At 39.7% G+C, this 23,375-nt stretch overlaps 1 protein-coding gene and 1 pseudogene across 5 annotated transcripts in view; one reads left to right on the plus strand and one right to left on the minus strand.

The window, feature by feature from the left end:
• The window catches only part of PAAF1 (proteasomal ATPase associated factor 1), a 37,890-nt gene that overhangs the window by 12,150 nt on the left and 2,365 nt on the right, over window positions 1-23,375 (plus strand). The window contains exons 5-13 of one of the 5 annotated variants that reach the window (XR_015241072.1): window positions 6,855-6,953; window positions 7,600-7,750; window positions 9,223-9,417; window positions 11,710-11,801; window positions 13,682-13,797; window positions 13,926-13,981; window positions 15,294-15,376; window positions 17,328-17,410; window positions 21,430-21,486. Coding sequence is in view for 3 of the 5 variants with exons in the window: in XM_086678288.1 (XP_086534414.1) it covers window positions 6,049-6,081; window positions 6,855-6,953; window positions 7,600-7,750; window positions 9,223-9,417; window positions 11,710-11,801; window positions 13,682-13,797; window positions 15,294-15,376; window positions 17,328-17,410; window positions 21,430-21,507 (930 nt within the window). In the remaining 2 variants the exon portion in view is untranslated. Of the gene's footprint in view, window positions 1-5,981; window positions 6,082-6,854; window positions 6,954-7,599; window positions 7,751-9,222; window positions 9,418-11,709; window positions 11,802-13,681; window positions 13,798-13,925; window positions 13,982-15,293; window positions 15,377-17,327; window positions 17,411-21,429; window positions 21,864-23,375 lie in introns of those variants that run through there. The other 4 variants (XM_086678288.1, XR_015241073.1, XM_025928179.2 and 1 more) reach the window with 4 other exon arrangements.
• Window positions 19,958-20,682, minus strand: LOC112865048 (tetraspanin-3 pseudogene; annotated as a pseudogene).

Below are 23,375 nucleotides of genomic sequence, written 5' to 3' on the forward strand. Positions count from 1 at the left end.
AATCTTAGAGAAAGGAATTGTCTGAAGTTTATTTATATATGTTTTAGCAGAGGTGCTTAGTGGTTTTTGGGTAATGCTGGTAACTGTGTTTGTATAATTTGTCACTGCTCATATTTCTGTCTCATTGCCGACAAGGCAGGGACATTTTCTCAAAATTCCAAGTACAGCATATTGAGGGATAATTTTCAGAGGTCGTTGTGATAATGCTCTTTCTACCATGGAAGCATAAATGAGAAATATGTGGATAAACAGATTATATTAAAACCTTCCATTTCTTATTTTAAAAATAGCTAGTTTTTACCCATATTATAAAAGGAACATAGATTTAGTAATGAAAATTTAGGAAATGTAAAAAAGGTGAAAAATCACTCACATTCTACTACTTGAAGATAACTAATGCGAACTTTTGGTACAAAGCCTGTATTAATAATAATTTTAGTAGTAATAGCTAACGTTTGCCTACTATGTGTCTGTACCATGCTAAGCTTTATGTATTATTTTACTTGATTCTCCCTGTCTTTTCTTTAAATATTTTATCAAAATAGGTTTTTACAGTATATGCTGTTTTATAACTTGCTTTATATTCCTTAGTAATATGTTATGTACATCATTGTACGTCACCTTTTTATATATTCTGTTAAGAACTGCATAGTATTCTGCTGTATGATTTTACCACAGTTTATTTTTTCCAATCTTACTGGACTTTCAGGTATCTTTGATTTCCTGATTTCATATTTTGATAGTATACTTAGAGCTAACCCTTTACTCACAAAGATAGGAAGAAGTTAGAATACATTGGTAAAATAGACTTGTCGAGTCACAGGAAATGCAAATTATAAAGCTTTTGGTATGTTTTAACTGACTTCCACTTAACTAATTTATTGAGCTAACTGTTTCTCTGCATTTTCCATATAAAACATACTGACTGATGCTCACAGCATATTCACGATTTATGAGCTCATTCCTGAGATCTGCATATTGTTGACACTACTGGTTAAGTTGAATGCTTACCAAGGATCAGTTATAATTCCAGTTATATTGTTTCTGAAATTATGTTAATGAATTAAATCTGTCCAACCAATGTAATATAAGTGAAAACTTTGAAAACTAAGTTGATTGCATTATAAACACTTGATAAAGGAGAGGATTTTTAAAAAACTGCTGTAATGATATGTGTAAGCAAAATAAATGCAAAATGTTAGGGAAAAGATTTTTTTTCTTTAAAATTTATTTATTTTGAGAGCAAGAGAGAAAGGGGGGAGAGAGAGAGAGAGAGAGAGAGAGAGAGAGAGAGAGAGAGAGAGGGAGAGAGGAGAGACAGTGGATCCCAAGAAGTCTTCATGCTGTCAGCACAGAGCTCGACTCGGGGCTCGAACTCACAAACTGTGAGGTCATGACCTGAGCTGAGGTCAGATGCTTAACCCACTGAGCCACCCAGGCACCCTCTGTTTTTAGTTTTTTTTGAGGAACCTCCATACTGTTTTTCAGAGTGGCTGCACCACTTTTCGTCCCAGTCAGCAGTGCAAGAGGGTTGCCCTTTCTCCGCATCCTCTCCAGTACCTGTTGTTACTTGTGTTACAAATTTTAGCAATTCTGACAGGTGTGAGGTGGTATCTCATTGTGGTTTTGATTTGTATTTCCCTGATAACGAATGATGTTGAGGATAAGAGCTCTTATGTTAAGGGTATTGACCCTCTGCCATATATTTTTCAGATAGTTGCTTCTTACTATTGTTTATTTATGGTGTCTTTTGACATACAGATATTTAATATCTCTAGATAATAAAACCCAGCAACTTATTCCTTTATGGTAACACTTTTGGGGTCCTGCTTATGGTAGTCCATGATTTTTATATATTCACTTTGGGTGTAATGGTAAGCATAATGGGTAAGAACACCGACTTTAGGGATAGACTCATTTGATTTGCTTCTTTGGCATTGAATGTTGGTTCTGCCACTTACTAACTGTGACCTTAGGCCAGGTACTTAACCTCTGTGTGCCACAGATACTTTATTTGTAAAATAGGGGTAAAAGTAATATCTCATAGGGGTGTTATGAGGATTGAAACAGTTAGAATTCAGTCTGAAACATAGTAAGCACGATATAAGTGTTAAATACAATTATATAGTATTTTCTTTGAATGTTTTATTTTTTTACATTTCAAACTTTATTTTTGTTATTTAATTTAATTTTTTTTTTAAAGTAGGCTCCATGCCCAGCGTGGGGCTCGAACTCATGACCCTGAGATCAAGAGTTGCAGACTCTACCAATTGAGCCAGCCAGGTGCTCCTGTTACTTAGTTTAAAGTAGGGATCTAACTTAATTCTTTTTGAAGTGATTAGCATATCACAGCACTATAAAGTAATCCATCCTTTATCTCACTTGCTTGAATTGTCATATTTATCCAATATTTAGAATTATCCAATTCATCTGGGGGTTTTTTTGCCATAACTAAGAAATAGATCTTTAGCTTTAGACCCGGACGTACGTTTACATCCTGGCTCTGTTGTTTCACCTTGGCAATATTATTTAATCCCTTCTTAAACCCCAGATTTCTCAGCTGAAAAATACAAATAATACCTATCTTATAGATTTTTGAGCATACTAGATTTGGGTAGTGTCTGTTACATGTCTGGTACATAATAGCTATTCAGTAATGTTAGTTCCCTTTCCTCTTTAACAAAAGTTTGGAGAAAGGAGACAGTTGGTATGACCTATAATCGACTCTTCAATGTTCTCTCACTTTGGAAGAACTGAGTAGTTCAGATTCAACTAGTTTTTATATCAGGGAACTAGGTCCCCAGAGATATGTAACACACATAAGGTAACAATATCCCTGTCCCTTCCAGGGACAGTATATTAACTGAGAAGATACAATAGAATATATCAAAGTTTCTCAATCATGGCACTATTGACATTTTGAGCTCAATAATTCTTTATTGTAGTGAGCTGTTCCCCAAGTGTGACAAGTAAAAATGTTTCCAGACATCACCAAATGTGATAAGGTAATTTGCCCACGGTTGACCACTACAATATACAAACATAGTGCTGCAGACTTACTAAAGGAGGAAGTGATAAACTTTTTGGCAGAGTTGGGAGAACCTTTGAGAAGTAGGTAATTTTTTTTTTCCTTTTCTCTAGCTTACGTTATTTTAAGAATACAGTGTATAATACATATAATATAAAACATTTGTAAAAAAAATATATTTGTAATTAAATTTACTTTTTTTTTTTAAAGTAAGCTCTGTGTCCAATGTGGGGCTTGAACTCCCAACTCTTGAGATCAAGGGTCATGTGCTCTATTGACTCAGCCACCCAAGTGCTCCAAATTTACTTATTTTTATTTGAGTATAGTTGAAAGAAGGTCATTTAAAAAAATTATTAATTTTTCTATTTCTTATGCTATTTCTTATTATTTTTCTATTTCTTACTCTCCTTTTCTCTTATTTGAGTTCATCGGTAGGTAATTTATCCAATTATTAATCACCTGCTATATTCCAGGTACTTCTCTGGGCACTGAGACTACAGCAGTGAATAAAACTGTGATGTAGAGCCTACCTTCTTGGGGTGTAGAACTAGACATGGTTTGCTAATGATGTGGGTGTGAGATGTGAGAGAAAACGAGGAGAAGGGATGTTTCCAAAAATTTCCAAAGAAGTGGGTAAATAGTGGTGCCATTTACTAATGAGGTCAAGTAGTTGTATTGGTGTGGAGCAGGGAGAAATGACAGTTCTTTTCTGAACATGTTAAGTTTGAGGTGACCACTATAAAGCCAAAGGTGGACGGATGCCTAGGTGGCAGTTGGATAGACTACCTGAGTCAGGAAAGGGGTTGCGCTTTGTTGCTTTAGGGATTAATTCTATTTCAGAGAGTGAGTAGGAGAATGTTTAAATGTCTTTGTTTCTTGGGCCCTGCAAATGAGGACTGTGGTTGCTCTTATGGATATAGGTCAGATGGCTTCACTTTCCTACCTAGTGTTGTTTAGGTACTTCATTCCTTTTTTTTTTTTTTAATGTTTATTTTCGAGAGAGAGAGACAGAGTGCAAGTGGGGGAAAGGCAGAGAAAGAGAGGGACATACAGAATTTGAAACAGGCTCCAGGCTCTGAGCTGTCAGCACAGAGCCTTAATGCAGGGGCTTGAACTCACGAACCGAGAGATCATGACCTGAGTCAAAGTTGGATGCTTAACCAAATGGGCCACCCAGGTGCCCCTGAGGTACTTCACTCTTATTACCACACTGCTGTTGGTGGTATTTGTTGAGTTGTTACTATGTACGTAGTCTATGATTGTGTTAAGAAGGTGCTGGACACGGACGCCTGGCTGGCTCAGTTGGTAGAGCATGCGATTCTTGATCTCAGGGAAGTAAGTTTGGAGCCCCACGTTGGGTGCAGAGATTACTTAAAAATAAAATCTTTCAGGGGCACCTGAGTCATTCATTTGGTTGAGTGTCCGACTCTTGATTTTGGCTCAGGTCATGGTCTCATGGTTTGTGATTGAGCCCCATGTTGGGCTCTGCACTGACAGTGCAGACCCTATCTCTCTCTTCCTCACTTTCTGCCCCCCCCCCCCCCCCCCACTGTGTGCGCACTCTCTCTCTCTCTCTCTCAAAATAAATAAGTAAAAAGAGCACCTGGGTGGTTCAGTTAGTTAAGCATCTGACTTTGGCCCTGGTCATGATCTTATGGTTTGTGAGTTTGAGTCCCACATTGGGTGAGCTCAAGCCCCGCTTCAGGTGAACACGAGCCCCACTTCAGGTAAGCCCTGCTTTTCTTTCTCTCTTTCTCTCTCTGTCTATCTCTCTCTGCCCCTTCTGGGATTCTCTCTTTCTCTCCCCCACCAGAAAAATAATAAACGTAAAAGTTTTTTAATAAGTTATTTTTTAACAATATTTATTCCACTTATGTTAATTTTTTAATGTTTATTTACTTTTGAGAGAGAGAAGGAGAGAAAGAGAGAGTGAGCATAAGCGGGGAAGGGGCAGAGAGAGAGGGAGACAGAATCTGAAGCAGGTTTCAGGCTCTGAGTTGTCAGCAGAGCCCAATGCGGAGCTCGAACTCATGGACTGCGAGATCGTGAGCTGAGCTTGGCAGACACTCAACTGACTGAGCCACCTAGGTGCCCCCTCAAAAATAAATAAATAAATAAATAAATAATTAACAAACATTAAAAAATTAGAAAAAAAGTTATAAAAATCTTTAAAAAATCTTTCAAGGAAATAAAAAAAAGAAAGAAAGTGCTGGACATTGTTCTGACACTTACAGAGCTTGTCATGTAGCTGGGGAGCCAGATATGGAGTTGAAAGAAGTTAATTGGCAATACCAGTAGTTGGGCTTAAGGCCCAAGATTAGGGTGGTAGCAGTGGTCTTGGAGAAGAAAGATAGATCTGGGAGATAGTTCTCCTGCACTAGAATGTGAAGGCAGGGCTGTCCAATTTACCTGTGTGTTGCTATTACCAGCAATAGGAAACTAGGAGCAGAATGGGATTATTATGAAGATCAAATAGTATAATGTATTTGAAAATGTTTTATAAGTGATAAAACATGATATAAAGGTTAATTGTTGTCATAATCCTTAAAATTAAAGGATCCACAATAAAGTTAACAGTACTTTTATTCCAAGGAACCAAAGTAAAGAAAAGGGCACCTGGGTGGCTCAGTCAGTTAAACGTCCAGCTCTTGATTTTGGCTCAATTCATGGTCTTGTGGTCATGTGATTGAGCCCCATTAGACTCCACACTGAGCATGGAGACTGCCTGAGATTCTCTCTCCCTCTCTCTCTGCCCCTCCCCCACTTGGACATATGCTCAAAGTCTCTCTCTCAAAACATGAAGAAAAAGTCTTAGATTGTGTTAGAGTTGATAGATGTATCCCTTCAGTTCTTGCCAGATTTACTCATTATGGCTCAAATGGCATAGAAAAAAGTAAAATGGAAGGTTGGATAATTTAAAGCCAAAGCCCCTACTTTCTCCTTAATAATTTAGGCCACATGGGAATCACTGTTGCCGGGAATATATCTGGGATTATATATCTTAGTCCTACATTTCTGGAATGTTTGCACCTGAGTGTTTTTTAATAAAAAGGGTATGTATGTATACATGTGTATGGTCATTGCTTATGTATGAAGTCATTGTTAATGTTGAAACTGCATAAGAGAATCAGAATTTTTTGTTACTTATTCTGAAATAGACATATACACATAATTAGGATTTTACAGAGAGAATGTAAAATAGTAAATTGGAAGCATCTTTGCTTTTCCTTGAATCCTTCTGGTACATTTTAGTTGACTTTATTTTGTGTAAATAGGTTCCTAAGAATTAGGTATCTTAATTCTAAAATAGCAAAAGATGAAAATGATGGAAATGGTATGGGGATAGGAAAAACTGTTTAAAAAGCTGAAGCAGGAGGGGCGCCTGGGTGGCGCAGTCGGTTAAGCGTCCGACTTCAGCCAGGTCATGATCTCGCGGTCCGTGAGTTCGAGCCCCGCGTCAGGCTCTGGGCTGATGGCTCAGAGCCTGGAGCCTGTTTCCGATTCTGTGTCTCCCTCTCTCTCTGCCCCTCCCCCGTTCATGCTCTGTCTCTCTCTGTCCCAAAAATAAATAAACGTTAAAAAAAAAAAAATTTTTAAAAAGCTGAAGCAGGAGACTATATAGATGATTAGAAGAACATCTTTTTGTTTTGAGAAATAAAAGGTATTGGCACTAGCCTTGTTAGGAGACAGGTGATGTCCTTTGTGCTGGGAAGTGTAGGCTTGAAGAAGTCTTGGGGGAATATGAAACAGGGAAATCTTTAACATATTTCAAGAGAATAAGAACATTTCATTATTTATAACACCAGTTGTTTTGTTTTTTGAATAGATAACGTGCCTGGACATTTCCAGTGGAGGCGGCCTTGGTGTGTCTTCTAGTGCTGATGGGAGCATGAAGATCTGGCAGGCTGCCAATGGCGAGCTCAGAGTAAAGGCTTTGAATATGCTTTTTGGGTCTCATGCCTGAAGGGTGGTCTGAGAAACCTTAGACTGGGTCATGGGTGGAAGAGTGGCACATTCTAAATTTTTAGGACCACTGCACTTCAGTTGACCTTTGTTCTCCCATATGTTAATCTCGGAACCATCCTCAATCTTGGTGATTTTCCAGAACAAATTGGGGCTGGAACAGTGGAGGAGCCACTGTGAATGTCTAAATGCGTGGTCCCTTGGTATGAACTTCCTTCAGTGATCAGTTTCTAAGACAAAGTAACTAGACTATTATTACTAATTATATGGCTGAGCTCCTCTAACCCATACAGAGGATTTTGAGAAGAGGTAAGAGTCCTCAAGCCTCCATGTATGTAGAAGTAGACTTAAAGATGGCTGTGAGAACCTCAGACTTCAAATCCACAACATCTGTAGCCAGAGCTACAGGAAAGGGAGTCAGCAGCTCTTAGAACACTACCTGGTATACAAATGAGCTAAAGAGTTCCTTTTTGACCCCCATAGTTCTAAAACCCAGCATGTAGGTATAGCAGGTAGATATTTCATTAAAGGGACGAGGATGTAAGAGGTAAGAGAAAATCAGGGGATGGACAAGAGAACTAGCATGGAATTTTCTTTTGTTTTTCCAGAGAGTATTGGAAGGACATGTGTTTGATGTGAATTGTTGCAGGTTTTTCCCATCAGGCCTTGTGGTTCTGAGTGGGGGAATGGATGCCCAGTTGAAGATCTGGTCAGCTGAAGATGCTAGCTGTGTGGTGACCTTCAAAGGTCACAAAGGAGGTATGAAGGGTAATTTCTCCAAAAGGCTTCTCTAATGATCCCAGGAGACGAATCACCAAAAGGTAGAAACAGAAGCTAGTTATCTACAGAAACACAAATAATTCCTCCAACTGGCCATTTAAATGAGCTATTTCCTCAAGGATTAGACATTACTTTGACACTGAGTCTTGTTATTACTAACTGCCTTACACAGATAGTTGTTTTCCACAATAGACAAGTGAAAAAAAATCCTCCCCAGGAGGTCATCAGCTTGTGTGCTGGGAGAGACAGAGATGTGTGCCAACATTTTCTCATTAATCCTTTGGCTGAGGTGATAATAAAAGCTGGGTGGCAATGGCTGCATCACTAGACAACAAAGATAGAGCGTGGTACTTGTCAGGTCCCTTGGATTTAAGTCACAGTTCAGATACTAAAAATGGATTAGCCATACAGCCAGTTGATATCAGGTTATAGAGACAGAATGAGAACATTTTCCCCTTGTAACTGGTTAGTTTGTTGGAAAAAATGATAATTTAGAAATGTTTTATCCTTAATCAGAATGTTAAAAAGCTTCATGGGATCAAGCCCCACATCTGGCTCTGTGCTGACAGGGCAGAGCCTGCTTGGGATTCTCTCTCTCCCTGTCTCTGTATACCCTTCCCCTCCTCTCTCTCTCTCTCTCTCTCTCTCTCTCTCAAAATAAACATTTTTTTTAAAGCAGAGGTAAGATTTGTGTATGGTTTTTTGTTTTATTTTCGTTTTGAGAGTGATGGGGGTGGGTACAGAGAGAGATGGAGGGAGGGAGGGAGGGGGGGAGAGAGAGAGAGAGAGAGAGAGAGAGAGAGAGAGAAAGAGAAAATCTTAAGCAGGCTTCACACTGAGGGTTCAGTCTCACAACCATGAGATTGTGCATGATTTGAGCCCAAATCAAAAGTCAGTCGCTCAACTGACTGAGCTACCAAGGTGCCCCCATCTTTCAGTCTTCTTATACTTTCTGTCTTATGTCCAGGTTTTTTTCATTTACAAGGGGAACGACCTGAGGGAGATGGGGCTACTCTATCTTGTCCAGACTGGAAGTCACATCTTTTTGTAAAATGGGGAGATTAATCCTTTCAATTAGTTCTCAATGGAAGCAGTAAGACCGTGATTTTCAAACTGAACTAAGATGTCTTCTTAATTTTTATTTAAAACACATGTTTTAAAGCCAAAATTGAAGCTTCAAAACCACTGTTCTAGGACACTACACTAAGAATTAAATCCAAACCTTTTTCCATGTCTGTCTCTAAGGGCTAGTCTTTGAACCACTGGGAAGCAGGGACTCTTTTATTTATTTCTGTTTTGTAGCACTTGAACTTGCCCAGCCTGTAGTACGTATCCAGTGTGTGTTTGTGAAGGAATGGAGTTATTATGCAGATCCATCTTCTCTGCCCTGTAATTCCTTTTCTACCCACTCCATTACAGGGTCGTTGTTTTGTTTTTTTTTTTCTTGCCAGGTATTCTGGATACAGCCATTGTTGATCGGGGCAGGAATGTGGTGTCTGGTTCTCGAGACGGAACAGCACGACTTTGGGATTGTGGGCGCTCAGCCTGCCTGGGAGTCATTGCAGACTGTGGTTCTTCCATCAATGGAATGGCTGTGGGTGCTGCTGACAACTCCATAAATCTTGGCTCCCCTGAGCAGATGCCCAGTAAGTTGATAATGATATGTTGAGCTTATTTTGTTACCTTAGGCACCTTCAGTGTTTGCCTTAGCTTCTCCTTCCTCATCCTTTCCTGGTCTTTGGCTGGTATTTGATTATTCTCACCATAAGGTTAATATTTATTGCGTACCTATACTATGTTCCTGTTGCTTTGGAATCTACAAAAGAAGTATATGTCATTGTTAACTACATTTGAGTGAGTACAGTCTAGCTTAGCAGACGAGACTGATGCCTATAAAATAGAACAAAAATTTTTTAGCTGAAACAACTTAATGATTCTTAATGCAAATGTAATAGTTTTTTGGAAGAAGAGAGTATTTTATATTTTAGGTTAGTGTACATGAGACAGATGTCAGAAAGAAGTTGACTTGAACGTTGAAGGATGAATTTGGGTTGAACAGACAAGAATGGGAATAATGGGAGATGGGGGGAGGAATAGGGGCAGTTCACATTAAGACGGTTTGGAGGTAAAATTGACTTGGGTAGAAAGATATGCATGGCCGGGGCAGAGGTTTGATTAAGAGTAGTAGTAGTGGGGGGCCCCTGGCTGGCTCAGTTGATAGAGCATGTGACTCTTGACCTCAGAGTTGTAAGTTCGAGCCCCATGTTAGGTGTAGAGATTACTTAAAAAAATCTTTAGGGGCACCTGGCTGGCTTAGTCAGTGGAATGTGCAACTCTTGATCTTGGGATTGTGGGTTCAAGCTCCACATTGGGTGTAGAGATTACTTAAAAATTAATTTTTTTTAAGTTTTTATTTTTATTTTTGAGAGAGAGAGAGAGAGAGAGCAAGCATGCTCAGGGGAGAGGCAGAGAGGGAAAGACAAAGAATTCCAAACAGGCTTAGGTTATGATCTCATGGTTCAGTTTGTGAGATTGAGCTCTAGGTCTAATGTATAGACCTCTTTCCTGAGTTTCAAACTCTTTAGATGTCTGATAGACAGCTCAAACTTAACCTTACCTAGCATGGAATATTTTATTTTCCTCCACCCCAAATCTGTATTTTGTCCCGTCTCAGTAAATGGCACTACCATCTACCTATTTGAATGATCATTCACAATCCATCCCACCTTTCCTCATGTCCTATGTTAGCTGACTCTGTCATCTCTACCTACAGTCTACAGATTGTTTCTGATTTTTCCACCTGCCCTCTTCTTCTCCCTTCCTCCTAGCCTCGTGTTCTGGTCTGTCATCATCTGTTGCCTGTACTCATCTCCTGTAATCCATTCTCCTGAGAGCAACTTTTGTGGTCATTTAAAAAAGCATAAGTTATGTCTCTCTCCTTTGTTCCTACTCTCCTCCAGTAGCGTCCTTTTATACATATATTAAAATCCTAGCCCCTTCTTTGGCTTATCACAAACCCTTACACCTTCTAATCTCCTCGTTCCTCTCTAGCCTCATGTCATACTGCCCTCTGCTAGACCCGCCACGTTCCAGCCACAGGCCTTCTGTCTGTTCTATCATCACTACAAACTTTGCCAGCCTCTTGGTCTCTGCCTTGTTCTTCCCTTAGTCTGGAATGTACTTCCAAAAGTTCTTTGCATGACTACCTTTTGGTTACCATTCAGGTCTCAGTTGAAAAATGGCCTCCCTGGAGTTTTTTTAAAGTTGAAGTTTAAATTTAAAGTTACCTTCCTCACTCTCCTTCCACTGTCTACTCACTTTTGATCATACTTTTCTGTTTTGTTTCCTTTGTGGAACTCATCACTGTCTGAAAATATCCTATTTGTTTATTTACCTACTCCACTATTTCCTCTTTCCACTAGAATTCTTGAGAGTAAGGACCTTGTCTGTTTATATATTACTGTTACTATGTTATTATTTGTGTATGCTATTTGTATATTACTAGGATAGTGTCTGATATGTAGTAGACCCTCAATAAAGATTTGTTTAGTGAATGAATAAATTTCATTGACTACAGACCATAAGAGCCTTGAGGGCAGAGACTATTTTGTTCAGATTAACTTATTTATTAAGTAATCTCTACCCCCAACATGGGGCTCCAACTTATAACGCCAAGATCAAAAGTTGCATGCACTACTGACTGAGCCAGCCAGGCACCCCAAAAGTCACTCTTTTTAAAATGTCAGTTCTGTGAATTTTGACATATGTGTACAGTCATATAAACAATATCAAAAGTCCAGATATAGAACATAATGTTTTTTTAAGTTAGTAAGTTAATCACTAACAGTAATTCAGTAGACAGCCATCAGTATCTACTTTCTGGGCACAGCCAGCTGATCAGCCTTGCCCACTGTTAACTTGGTTCATCTGTCATGCAGGTGAACGGGAGGTTGGAACAGAGTCGAAAATGCTGCTGTTGGCACGGGAAGATAAGAAACTTCAGTGCTTGGGACTGCAGAGCAGGCAGCCGGCAAGTGGTTCCTCTATGACTTTTGAACTCTGGTGCAACCTGGGTCACTCTGATTTTTGAAAGGCTGTTTTGGAAACATTTCTGTTTGCTCCCTGTGTTCACCTTTTGAGGAAGCTGCAGGAATAAGGAACAGTAAAGTGTAATGATTAAGAACAGAGGTTTTGGGTTAAGGGCAACATTCACATCCTAGCTCCTCCACAATGGCTGTGACATTGAACAGGTTACTTAACCATTCTGAGCCTCAGTTTCCTTGTCACCAAACTAGGCATAGTAGTACTCACCTTCTAGGGTTATGTGATAAGGATTAAATGCTCTACTGCATTGTGAGCTTTGTTTAGTCACTTTCTCTCTGGGCCTTAGTATGCTATATATAAAATGATGAGGTTGTGTAGATTCCCTTCTGTGTCCAAAGTAATGTGAAGAAATTCTGAGTAAAGGACTCATACGTTCAGGGCTTTTGATCAATTAATGGCCAGAATGTCTTTTATGGAAGAATTAGTTTAGTTTTCTTCCTTCAGGCTCTGAGGTTTTGCTGGGCAAGACTGTGCTCTTCATTAAGCTCTGAGTTCCCTTGGATTCAACTTTTAAATTTTCTTTCTAGTTCCTGTCAACATCACCCAAACAACTATAATGATTTGGTTTGGCCACAAGTTGTTTTGGTTTTTTTTTAATGTTTATTTATTTTTGAGAAAAAGAAACAGAGCGGGGGGGGGGGGGGGGTGGGGGGGGAGGGGAGGGCGGGGCAGAGAGAGAAGCAGTCTCCAGGCTCAGAGCTGTCGGTACAGAGCCTAATGCAGGGCTCAAACTCACGAACCATGAGATCAAGACCTGAGCCAAAGTCAGACACCTAACTGACTGAGCCACCCAGACACCCCCAGGTTTTGTATTTCATTTCTTCTCATTACTTCATTGTGCTAGTGATGTTTCCATTTTCAGAAATGACGTTCCAGGAACATCACTCTTTTTTATCATATTGCTTTTGCAGCATCACTCTTTTTTATCATATTGCTTTTGCACTCTGAATTTCCATGTTGACTTTTCCTTCCAATGAGAAATCACAGGTTTTGTTTGCTTGGCTGGGTTTGTTTTTTTCTTTCCTTTTTAGAACATTTGAAGGAGAAATGATCACATTGAACTAATAGTACGGTATACATAAAAATCTGATAATTTCTTTTTTCAGGCACATGGGGAGAATTATAATTTTTTATTTTTTATTTTTATTTTTTAGCATTATTTTTGAGAGAGAAAGAGAGTGAGTGAGTGAGTGAGTGAGTGAGCTGGGGAGGGGCAGATAGGGAGAGAGAATCTCAAGCAGTCTCCATGCCCAGTGCTGAGCCCAACACGGGGCTCGATCCCTCAACTGTGAGACCATGACCTGAGCCGAAACCAAGAATCGGACACCCAACCAACTGAGCCACCCGCGTGCCCCTGTAATTCTTTAAGTTGCCACTTCATTTAAGCTTGTTTCTTTTCCTGCATAGTGTCTCCCTTCAAAAGGTTGTTAGAAGTGACACGAAGCAAAATTTAAATGTGTGAATTTCAAGTGTTTCTCAAATGGAAGGTTCTAATGAAAAGCAGGAGAAGAAGGATTTGGGGTATTGAGGATCCTATGAGTCAATGTATTGAGGGGTAATAGTTTGAAAACTGCCACCTTAGGGTATGGTATTACATAAACTGCTGAAGTACTCAGGGAGCCTCAGGTTCCTGAAATCACGAGAGTGGTTCCTCCTCCATTGTTGGTGAATTTAGATCGAGAATGTTACAAGGGAAAAGAAAGAAAATTTCTCTAAAAATAGGAGAATTTTCTTTTTTTGGTGGCTGTTTATTCCTGAAAACAAATTAATCTTTAAACAGCAGTTTTGGCTCCTGCTTGTTCCCAGGTGTTCCTCTTTGTTGGCTCAGATGCCTTCAACTGCTGCACTTTTCTCTCTGGCTTCTTGTTATTGGCTGGGACACAAGATGGAAACATTTATCAGCTGGACGTGAGGAGTCCGAGGTGAGTCACCACTCATTTGCATGATGCAGGTCTTCTTACAGAGTGGAAATTTTTATTAGCTTTAACATTGATTTAGGATAGCGTGGAGATGACTGTTGAATCAAGGGTGTATTTTTCCATTTATAAAGGTTTTCCGGTTTGAGTTGTCTGATTGTTCTTATTATTCCTGGAATCATATTAAAAGGTAATTTGATTCATGCTGTCATGATTGTTCTATTGTAGTGATTACTGTGGAATCTAAGCTTAAATAATGAACTAACATTTCACTTAAATGATTGTGTAGAACTTGTAATTTTAAGGAGCTCAGTATTTTACTCAGTGGTATTAAATCTGGGTTGGCCTAAGATTGAGCATTTTTAGTTCATGCAAGCCAGCTGTGTTTCTTTGTTTAGCTTGGATCATAACCTGTCTGAAACAGGCCTTATTCTGGTCTTACAGATACCCAGAGAAAATCAAGCAACCCCTCTGCCCCAGGATTTAACAGTTTCTCCAATTTCTGTCCTTTCTTCCTTTCATTTCTTTTCTTTGTTCAGTTGACATTAAATGAATGGCTTTTGTGGGCACTGAAAAACAGAAATAAAAGATACAGACTCTGCCTTTGAGGCATTTGGAGTCTGACAGTAAAAATGGGCAGGTAAAAGACTGTTGTGATGCAGGTGTGATCAGTGCTCTACACAGGAATTTGAGAAAGCACCTCTTCTCCAAGGAAATGAGGATTTTATTGGATTTTGTCCAGTAGGAAGTTAACAAATAAAGAAGAAGGGGCCTGCCTTGACAGAATAACATATAGAGCAGGGTGAAGACACGTATGGCACTTTCAGGGATCTCTAAAATATGACAAATATGTATGATACAGACTGGGTAGGAGGGAGGAGTGATGCCAGACAGGAAAGCAGGAGTTTGTTTAGAAAGAACTTGCAAGCCATCCAGAGGAGTTTGGACTTTATTCCAAGAGTAGTGAAGAAATTCCAACGAAGGAGTGATCACCTTATACCTTTTCTCCCATAATTTAACTTACTTTACTTTTTTACTTGTTTTTGCCCTGTGGAGATAGGGAATCTCTGATCATTATTAGAAAATCAGCCTTACATATATATTAAATTGATTCTCACCTTTGTCTTTCATTTTAAAGAGTCCTGACATTTTTAATATTTTGCAATTGTCTTAATTCTGTCTATAAGCAAAATAATTAACATGTTGTTAACATTGTTGTCTTAAACTCTTATCAGGGCTCCCCTAAAAACTGGAGTTATTGGTGGTGGCTTATTTCATTTGGCTCAATGACTTGTTTAGTTAGTGACATATTTAGATTCGCTTCAAGGCAGTTTTGCATGGATGACCTTTAAGGATCTTGCCAAGAAAGAAACTGTGTGAATGTTTAATCTCTGTCCACATTCGTCCTGTTTGCTTTTGTATGGTTAGTACTATATGTTGAATACTGTCAAGCATTGCTTTTGAAGAAAGAAAGTGCAATCGCCCCTTTTTTTGAATCCTAGGGTTCCAGTACAAGTCATCCACAGGTCAGGAGCACCGGTTCTGTCCCTGCTAAGTTTCAGAGATGGATTCATTGCTAGTCAAGGTGAGTCCAGTAGCCAGATGAGATGAGAGGGTTTCCTGTAGTTCATTTAAACATGGATTTAGGGGCACTTGGGTGGCTCCCTCAGTTGAATGCTTGACTATTTTGGCTCAGGTCAAGATATCATGGTTTGTGGGATCCAGCCCCACATTGTGCTCTGCGCTGACAGCACGGAGCCTGCTTGGGATTCTCTCTCTCTCTCTCTCTCTCTCTCTCTCTCTCTGCCCTTACCCCACTCATGCATACTGTCTCTCTCTCTCCCAAAATAAATAAACATTTAAAAAATAAATAAATAGGGGCACTTGGGTGACTTGGTCGGTTAAGTGTCCAATTTCGGCTCAGGTCATGATCTCACAGTTTGTGGGTTCAAACCCCATATCGAACTCTGTGCTAACAGCTCAGAGCCTGGAGCCTGCTTCAGATTCTGTGTCTCCCTCTGTCTCTGCCCTTCCCCTGCTCGTGCTCTGTCTTTTTGTCTGTGTCTCAAAAATGAATAAACATTAAAAAAAAATTTTTAATAAATAAATATAGGTTTAAATGCCTGGTCTATGGCAGGGTTAGGGGCATGGTCCTCCACAATTCTTTGGCATACTTTGTTTATCATATAGTGTTTATCACTCTACATTATAATTGTCTATATCCCCCTCTAGTCCACGTTCCTTGAGAGTAATGACTTTACCTTATTCATCATAATATAACTCTGTTTTCAGATGACAAAACTAAGGCTAATAAAAGGAAGTTATTAGAATCTCCTGCCAGATTAAACAATTTTTATTATAGAAATTGTCAAACAGATACTAAGGTAGAGGGAATAGAATAATGAACCTGATTATCCAGCTTCAACTATTACCAATTTATGGCTATTCCTGTTTCATCTTGTTTTGCCCATTCCCATACAATCTCCAACCCTTAATATATTTTGAAACGTATCACAAACATTGTATTATTTCACCTGTCAATATTTATCTCTAAAAGATAATTCTTTCATTAAAAAGATGATTTATAATAATAACATAAGAAAGGATACAGTCTCCTGTATGCTGTTGGTTGGGATATAGATTGATTAACAAATAACTTAAAATAAAATTGATTAACAGATAGTTTTGGACAGCAGTTTTTCAAATTTTAAAAAGCTTGAAAAGGTTAATTAAATCAAAAAAATTTTTTCCCGGGTTCTATACAAAGTCACAGTGTTGCTCAGAAAAACTTCATGCATAAAGGTATTCTTTTACGCAATATGCTCTCAACCATGTAAAATAAAAATTTTCACAGAAAAGATTGGAAAATAACATTAAAATATTAGCAATGATTATCTTTGGTAGATTATGGGTGATTTTTTTTACTTCTGTTTCATTTTTAAAGTTTTCTTCAATTAGTATGTACTATTTTTATATTAAGTAAAAAAAAAACAAAAATTACCTCATTCAGCAGTTTATAGATCATCTCAAGTCTCATTTGTCCACATTATTTTGAGAAAATTAAGTTTAAAAATTAGATATGCTTTTATTTTCTTGTTATAACAACTTTGCTCCTTTGCCTAGTTTTATGTGGTCAAATTCATAGATTGAAGAATAATTTGGGAGCACAGATTTTTCTTAAAATATTTGTGTAGACAGATTCTCTGTTAAAAAATCCTTGTCTAGGATAAGTTTGTAATCAGACATATAACCCTGCAGTTGCTTGCTCTGTGCCTTTGGCAGGTATTGCTAATCAAAGACGGCCCTTTATCCCACTGAGCTTGCACTTGGCCTTCAAATCCTCTAGCTCAGCATTCTAGGCAACCATTGTAGGTCCTCATATTTGACCCATATAATGAGATCTATTTGCCATTCTCAGTCTTGGGGCAATCTTCTTTCGGCTAGTGATGTACAGAAATAAACTAAAATACTGGAGTTTAAACTCCTTTGCATGCAGCTTTCTCTTCAGTTATCTGATTTTTTCTTTTGCCTTTTAGGTGATGGAAGCTGTTTCATTGTCCAGCAAGACCTAGACTATCTCATTGAGCTCACTGGGGCTGACTGTGACCCTGTGTACAAGGTACAGGCCTGGGTGATTCTCACCTGGGATCTAAGGCTTGTGAGGGGATTGAATCCAGCTACTTGGTGGGCATTCAGGATGATAAAATACTTAGGGGTGAGATAGAACACAGAAAGAGTTTTGAGTCAGAAGTGGTTTTACGTCTATAAATATTAACTGTCATTATTATTATTTAAAGTTCACTCATTTGAGGGGCACCTGGGTGGCTCACTTGGTTAAGTGTCTGACTTCGGCTAAGGTCGTGATCTTGCATTTTGTGAGTTGGAGCCCCATGTCGGGCTCTGTGCTGACAGCTCAGAGCCTGGAGCCTGCTTTGGATTCTGTGTTTCCTCCTCTCTCTGCCCCTCCCATGCTCATGCTCTGTCTCTCTCTGTTTCTCAATAATAAATAAACATTAAAAAAATTGTTTTTTAAAGAAATAATAAAGTTCACTCATTTGATTAGAGCAGAAAGAGAAAAACAAAAGGGGAAATATCTATTGACCAGACATTCTGCTGGATGTTTGGATGTTTTACATGTATATCTTGTTTTGTTGCTATTATTCTTAAAGTATAGGTATTATGATTTCTCTTGTTTTTATACAGTTAATACATACCTGTAAAAATTCAAACAGTACAAAATTATACAGACTTAAAAGTCCCTTATAAGAACTTTTTAGTTTCACTCTTCTTTCCAGAAGTAAGTAGCATTAATAGTTCGGCATGTATCTTTCAGACTGTTTTTGGACAATCTGCACTTACATCTTGTGTTTATGTATTTATGTAAATAATACAGTTTTATTTTTAGTTTGTACATAATTGGGATCATTCTGTATGTATTGTTCTATAACTTTTTTTTTTACTTAACATCTTGGAGCTCTTTTCAGATAAATGCATATAGATCCACTTCTTTTTTTTTTAAATGTTTTATTATTTATTTTTGAGAGAGAAACAGAGCATGAGCAGAATGGGGGCAGAGAGAAAGGGAGACACAGAATCCAAAGCAGGCTCCGGGCTCTGAGCTGTCAGCACAGAGCCCAATGCGGGGCTCAAACTCATGAAATGTAAGATCATGACCTGGGCTGAAGTTGGACGTTTAGCCAACTGGGCCTCCCAAGCGCCCCTAGATCCGCTTCATATTTAAAAATTTCTATATAGTGTTCTATATTGTGATTTAACATACCATACAAGTGAGAAAAGTGAGATTCAGAGTAGTTGAAAAGTTGCCTTAGGTCCTGTAGCTATGGATTTGCAAATCTGAGATTAAGTTCCCTCCAGAATTCCTGCTATTTCCACTAAATTAGTGGTTCTTAACCTTTGAGTTTCAGGCTTCTTTTTTTTTTTGAAGGGTGATACATCTTGGATTATATTTTTCTGTTTACAACTGAGATCCCATCTACGAACTATTTTGCTAGTCTGCATGGGTACATTAATCCTAATGAATTTAGATTTATGATGAGTGGACTCAGTTATACAACAAAAAAGACACACACATTGTTTTAAAAGAGCACATATGTTATGCTCCTCCTATAAGGCCAGTTTTCATTAATATACACTGGTTTCAAAGCTTAGTCTGATTTTGAAGATGAACCAAGATACACACTGTATGATTCTAAAATCTAGTTTAGCCATTTTGTACAGTTGCTGTTTTATTGGACTACAATATATGTTGTTTTAAAAGGACGCTGGGGGCACCTGGGTGGCTTAGTCAGTTGAACATCTGGCTCTTGATTTTGGCTCAGATCATGGGATTGAGCCCTGCATCGGGCTTCATGCAGAGTGTGGAGCTTGCTTAAGATTCTCTCTCTCTTCCCCTCTGCCCCTCTCCCACTCACATTCTCTTTCTTTCTAAAAAATAAATAAGGCCCAGGTCCTCCTTTAATTTTCCCATACTGTTCAGCTCACAAATGGTTTTAAAATTAGAACCTTCAGTGTTGTACTTAAAAACTTAGGGATGTGGGGGGCACCTGGGTGGCTCAGATGGTTAAGTGTCTATTTTATTTTATATATTTTGTTATTTTTGAGTGAGAGACCGTGAGTGAGCAAGGGGCAGAGATAGAGGAAGAGAGAGAGAACCCATGAGGGGGCAGAGAGAGAGAGAGAGTGAGAGTGCAGAGCCTGAAGTGGGGCTCCAGCTCACCTGATGCGGGGCTCAGGCTCACAAACCTGAGATCATGACCTGAGCCAAATTTGGAGCTTAACCAACTGAGCCACCCAGGCGCCCCAATCATCCAACTCTTGATTTCAGCTCAGGTCATGATCTCATTGTTTGTGGGATTGAGCCCCACTTGGGGCTCCATGCTGTCAGCTCAGAGTCTGCTTGGGATTCTCTCTCTCCTCTCTCTCTCTGCCCCTGCCCTGCTTACAGGCACGTGTGCCAACATGCCCTCTCTCTCTCAAGATAAACAAATTTTTTAAAACCTTAAAAAAAACTTAAGAATATGGAGAGTCAGATAGAACAAGGGAAAAGAAAGTCATAGGTCGGCATACGAAGAACCAAGCTTCTGTGTCCCAACACCTGTGTTACGTGTGGTTTAACTAAATGAACACAGCAGTAGACCTGCTTGATTCACCTTCCAAATCCGAAAAATAAGACTAAAAGCTCAGGCTTGCGATTTCTGCTGTGCATAATTCCACCAGTGACGAGGACCTCATAAGCCAGAGCTCTACTCCTGCACAATATGATGCGTGCACACAGCCTGCCTAGCAGCTGAATGGCTGGAAGTGCCAGCACTGCCCAGATAACATGCACCATGATTTCTGCAGCTTTTTCACAACAGGAGCCTCACATCCCTCAGCATGGAGGTTGGAGGAGTGGGCCAACCTGCCGTTATAGCTGCTGGCTGTCTTTTGGTTTATTTGTACCAGTCTCTATTTCTTCAGCAGTATGGTTGGTTGGTTCCATTGTAGGGTTCCACTGAATGCTGTGATCAACCTCACTTTCCACCTTAGCTCTGTAATCGTATCCCGAAACTGCTACAACTGCTATGACAAAAACCAAGAGTAGGATGATGACAGACATGGCAAGTCTGCAGCAGCTTTCCTAGATTGTGGCACAGCAGCCAATCAGCCCAAAAATGAAAAGTCGGGCTCCACAGCTGTGATCACTGCAGCAGGGAAGAGAGGATATACATCTGCAAAGTAGTGGTCAGAGTCATCATAAGTGATGAAGACATGCGCTTCCACATAGTGCAAAATGCCAGCTCCCCCTGAAGATGAGGTTGAGAAACACCAGTCCTGGAGGAGGATGAGCAGCTCCGAAATCTTGGAGGAGATGATGCTGCACTGGCCCATCCGTGGTGCCGGCAGCCTACTGGCACCATGCGCACACCAAGCGAGGTGGCAGGGGCAGCCGAGCCTCCCCACTGGGAGCTGCACAGCCTGAGTGGCACTCACCATAGCCCCCAGTACCACTGCACAGCCCCAGCAGTGCCTCACTCCTCCTCAGACACATATTGAGAACTTCTTTGAATATAGTTGTACAAGGTTCAGGGATACCCTGGCCCACCTATGGATCATCTCCTTTCCCAGGTACAGACCCTCTGCCGTCAAATATGTACCACACTAATAGATTTGCTCTCTACTTGGATAATTCATTTCTCTGTTCTGTAGTCATAAGTACCCTGAACCTTCACCAGCTATTTTTAAAATACCTATCATGGATATAATTCTCCTCTTGTCTTTGGAGTTGGTAGAGCTTCTTAGACTCACTTGTACTAAAGGGGGTCAGTGACAGGGCTCTTTATTTTTTAATAAGTTAAAAAAAATTTTTTTTTTTTAACGTTTATTTATCTTTGAGAGAGACAGAGCACGAGCGTGGAAGGGTCAGAGAGAGGGAGACACAGAATCCGAAGCAGGCCCCAGGCTTTGAGCTGTTAGCACAGAGCCCGACGCGGGGCTCAAACTCACGAACTGCGAGATCATGACCCGAGCCGAGGTCGGATGCTCAACCGACTGAGCCACCCAGGTGCCCCAGGGTTCTTTGCTTTTGAAATGGAAGAATCCCAGGCTTCTTCTGAGCTGTGAACTCTTGTGTTCCAGGTAGCTACATGGGAGAAGCAGATCTACACATGCTGTCGAGATGGTCTTGTGCGACGCTATCAGCTCTCTGACCTCTGACTCCTTGGAAAGAGGAGTCCCAGTTAATGAAAAAGATTGGCCCTAGTTGACAAAGAGAATAATCATTAGTCCTTCTCAAGGACCATGGACCTTTATTGTCTTGGGCACCCTTGGGAAGTCACAGAAAGTCAGCTACATTGGCCCATGGAATATGGAATATCATTCCATGATAAAACCAACTGTGAACTAAGTAAGAAGCTCACATATGTTCCATATATAAACTCACCCCCAACAACACAGGGCAAGGGTATGGATGCTTACAGCTTGCTCTTAACACCATTTGTGTTAATTGTTTACTGTGACCAGAGGACTAAAGCCTGTTCTCTGAAGGAAATAAAGAGAATGTGTTTGAAGGAGTCTGAATTTGAAAAACTTGGTTAAATATTCTTTCTCCAGTAGAGAGTCATTCAAGTTGATTGAGTACCTGTCTTGGGCACTTCCTGTGGACCTGGCCATAGAGAAAGACTGCTTATTAGCAGTAAATATCCTATAAGCAGCAATCTGGGAAAGATTCTTACACAGGTAGGGAAACTGTCTCAGTTTGGGCAGGGATTTTCTGCTACATGTGACTTTCAGTCCTAGGCAAACTGACATGGTTGATCATCCCAAATACAGGTGATAAAAGTTGAATCCTATCATTGTAAAGGCAGTGGCTGTCCAAGTGTGGTCCCTGGAACAGCTGCATCCGTATCATCTGGAAATATGTTAGAAATAGAAATTCCTAAGCCCCACCTTGGCCCTAAATCAGAAATTCTGTGGGTAGAGCCAGCCAGGTGATTCTGATGCATGCTAAAGTTTGGAATGTAGAGGAAGAGATAGTGAAGGGCACTTTAGGCATAGCTGGAACACGGTGCTCGTAGGATGGTGAGGCTGGTCTTTAGGAGATGAGGCTGCAGAGGTTGACAGGACCCAGATTGAAAGGGCTTGAGTGCCAGGTAAGAAGCTTCAATTTCATTTGGTTCATGAGAAGCCCATGGAAGAGTTTTAAGCAAGGGTATAACATGGTCACCTCTTTTTATTTTTTTCCTAAATATAAAAATGGAGTCATAATGTATATATTCCATGTTTTATTTTCACTTAGAATCTCTGAGTTCTTTTTAACTTAGTACACTTAGACCTTTGTACTTTTTAACACTTTCCAGAGTATGAATACCTTATCATTTACGCTTTAGAAATTAGACACTTGAGCTGGGCACTGTAGGCTAAGATCTGGATTTATTTAAGGGGAAAAAGCCAATTCCTGGGTGGAATAATAGTATGGCTCACAGCATGGAATCTTTATAACTTCACTATGACATGAAGGTAGTGAGACTCAGATGAATTGATTTGCCAAGAGTCATAGAGAACAGGAACTTGAACACGTTTTATCTTTAAATCCATTTTTTTCTACCTGTTGTGTATGCCTAAATTGTGAAGATAAAATACTGTTATTTGTTGAGTATAATTGGGTATCTACTCTATTTTGGGGACTATATTTATATATTTAATCCTCATAACACTCTTAAAAAGGAAATGGTATTTTTTTTTTATAGACAAGGAAACTGAGAGTCAAGAAATTAAGTACTGGGGCACCTGGGTGGCTCAGTCAGTTAAGTGTCCAACTTCAGCTCAGGTCATGATCTCACAGTTCTTGAGTTCAAGCCCTGCATTGGGCTCTGTGCTGACAGCTTGAAGCCTGGAGCCTGCTTTGGATTCTTTGTCTCCCTCTCTCTCTCTGCCCCTTCCTCACTCACATTCTGTCTCTCTCTCTCAAAAATAAACAAACATTTAAAAAAAAGAAATAAAAATTAAGTACCAAACCCTTGTTTTGGACCTTGCTTGGTCTGTCTCTAAGGCCTGTGCTCCTTCTACTATACCACATGGTCACA

This window comes from Puma concolor, chromosome D1 (genome assembly GCF_028749965.1).
Source record: "Puma concolor isolate L17-30 chromosome D1, mPumCon1.1.hap2, whole genome shotgun sequence".
NCBI lineage: Eukaryota > Metazoa > Chordata > Mammalia > Carnivora > Felidae > Puma > Puma concolor.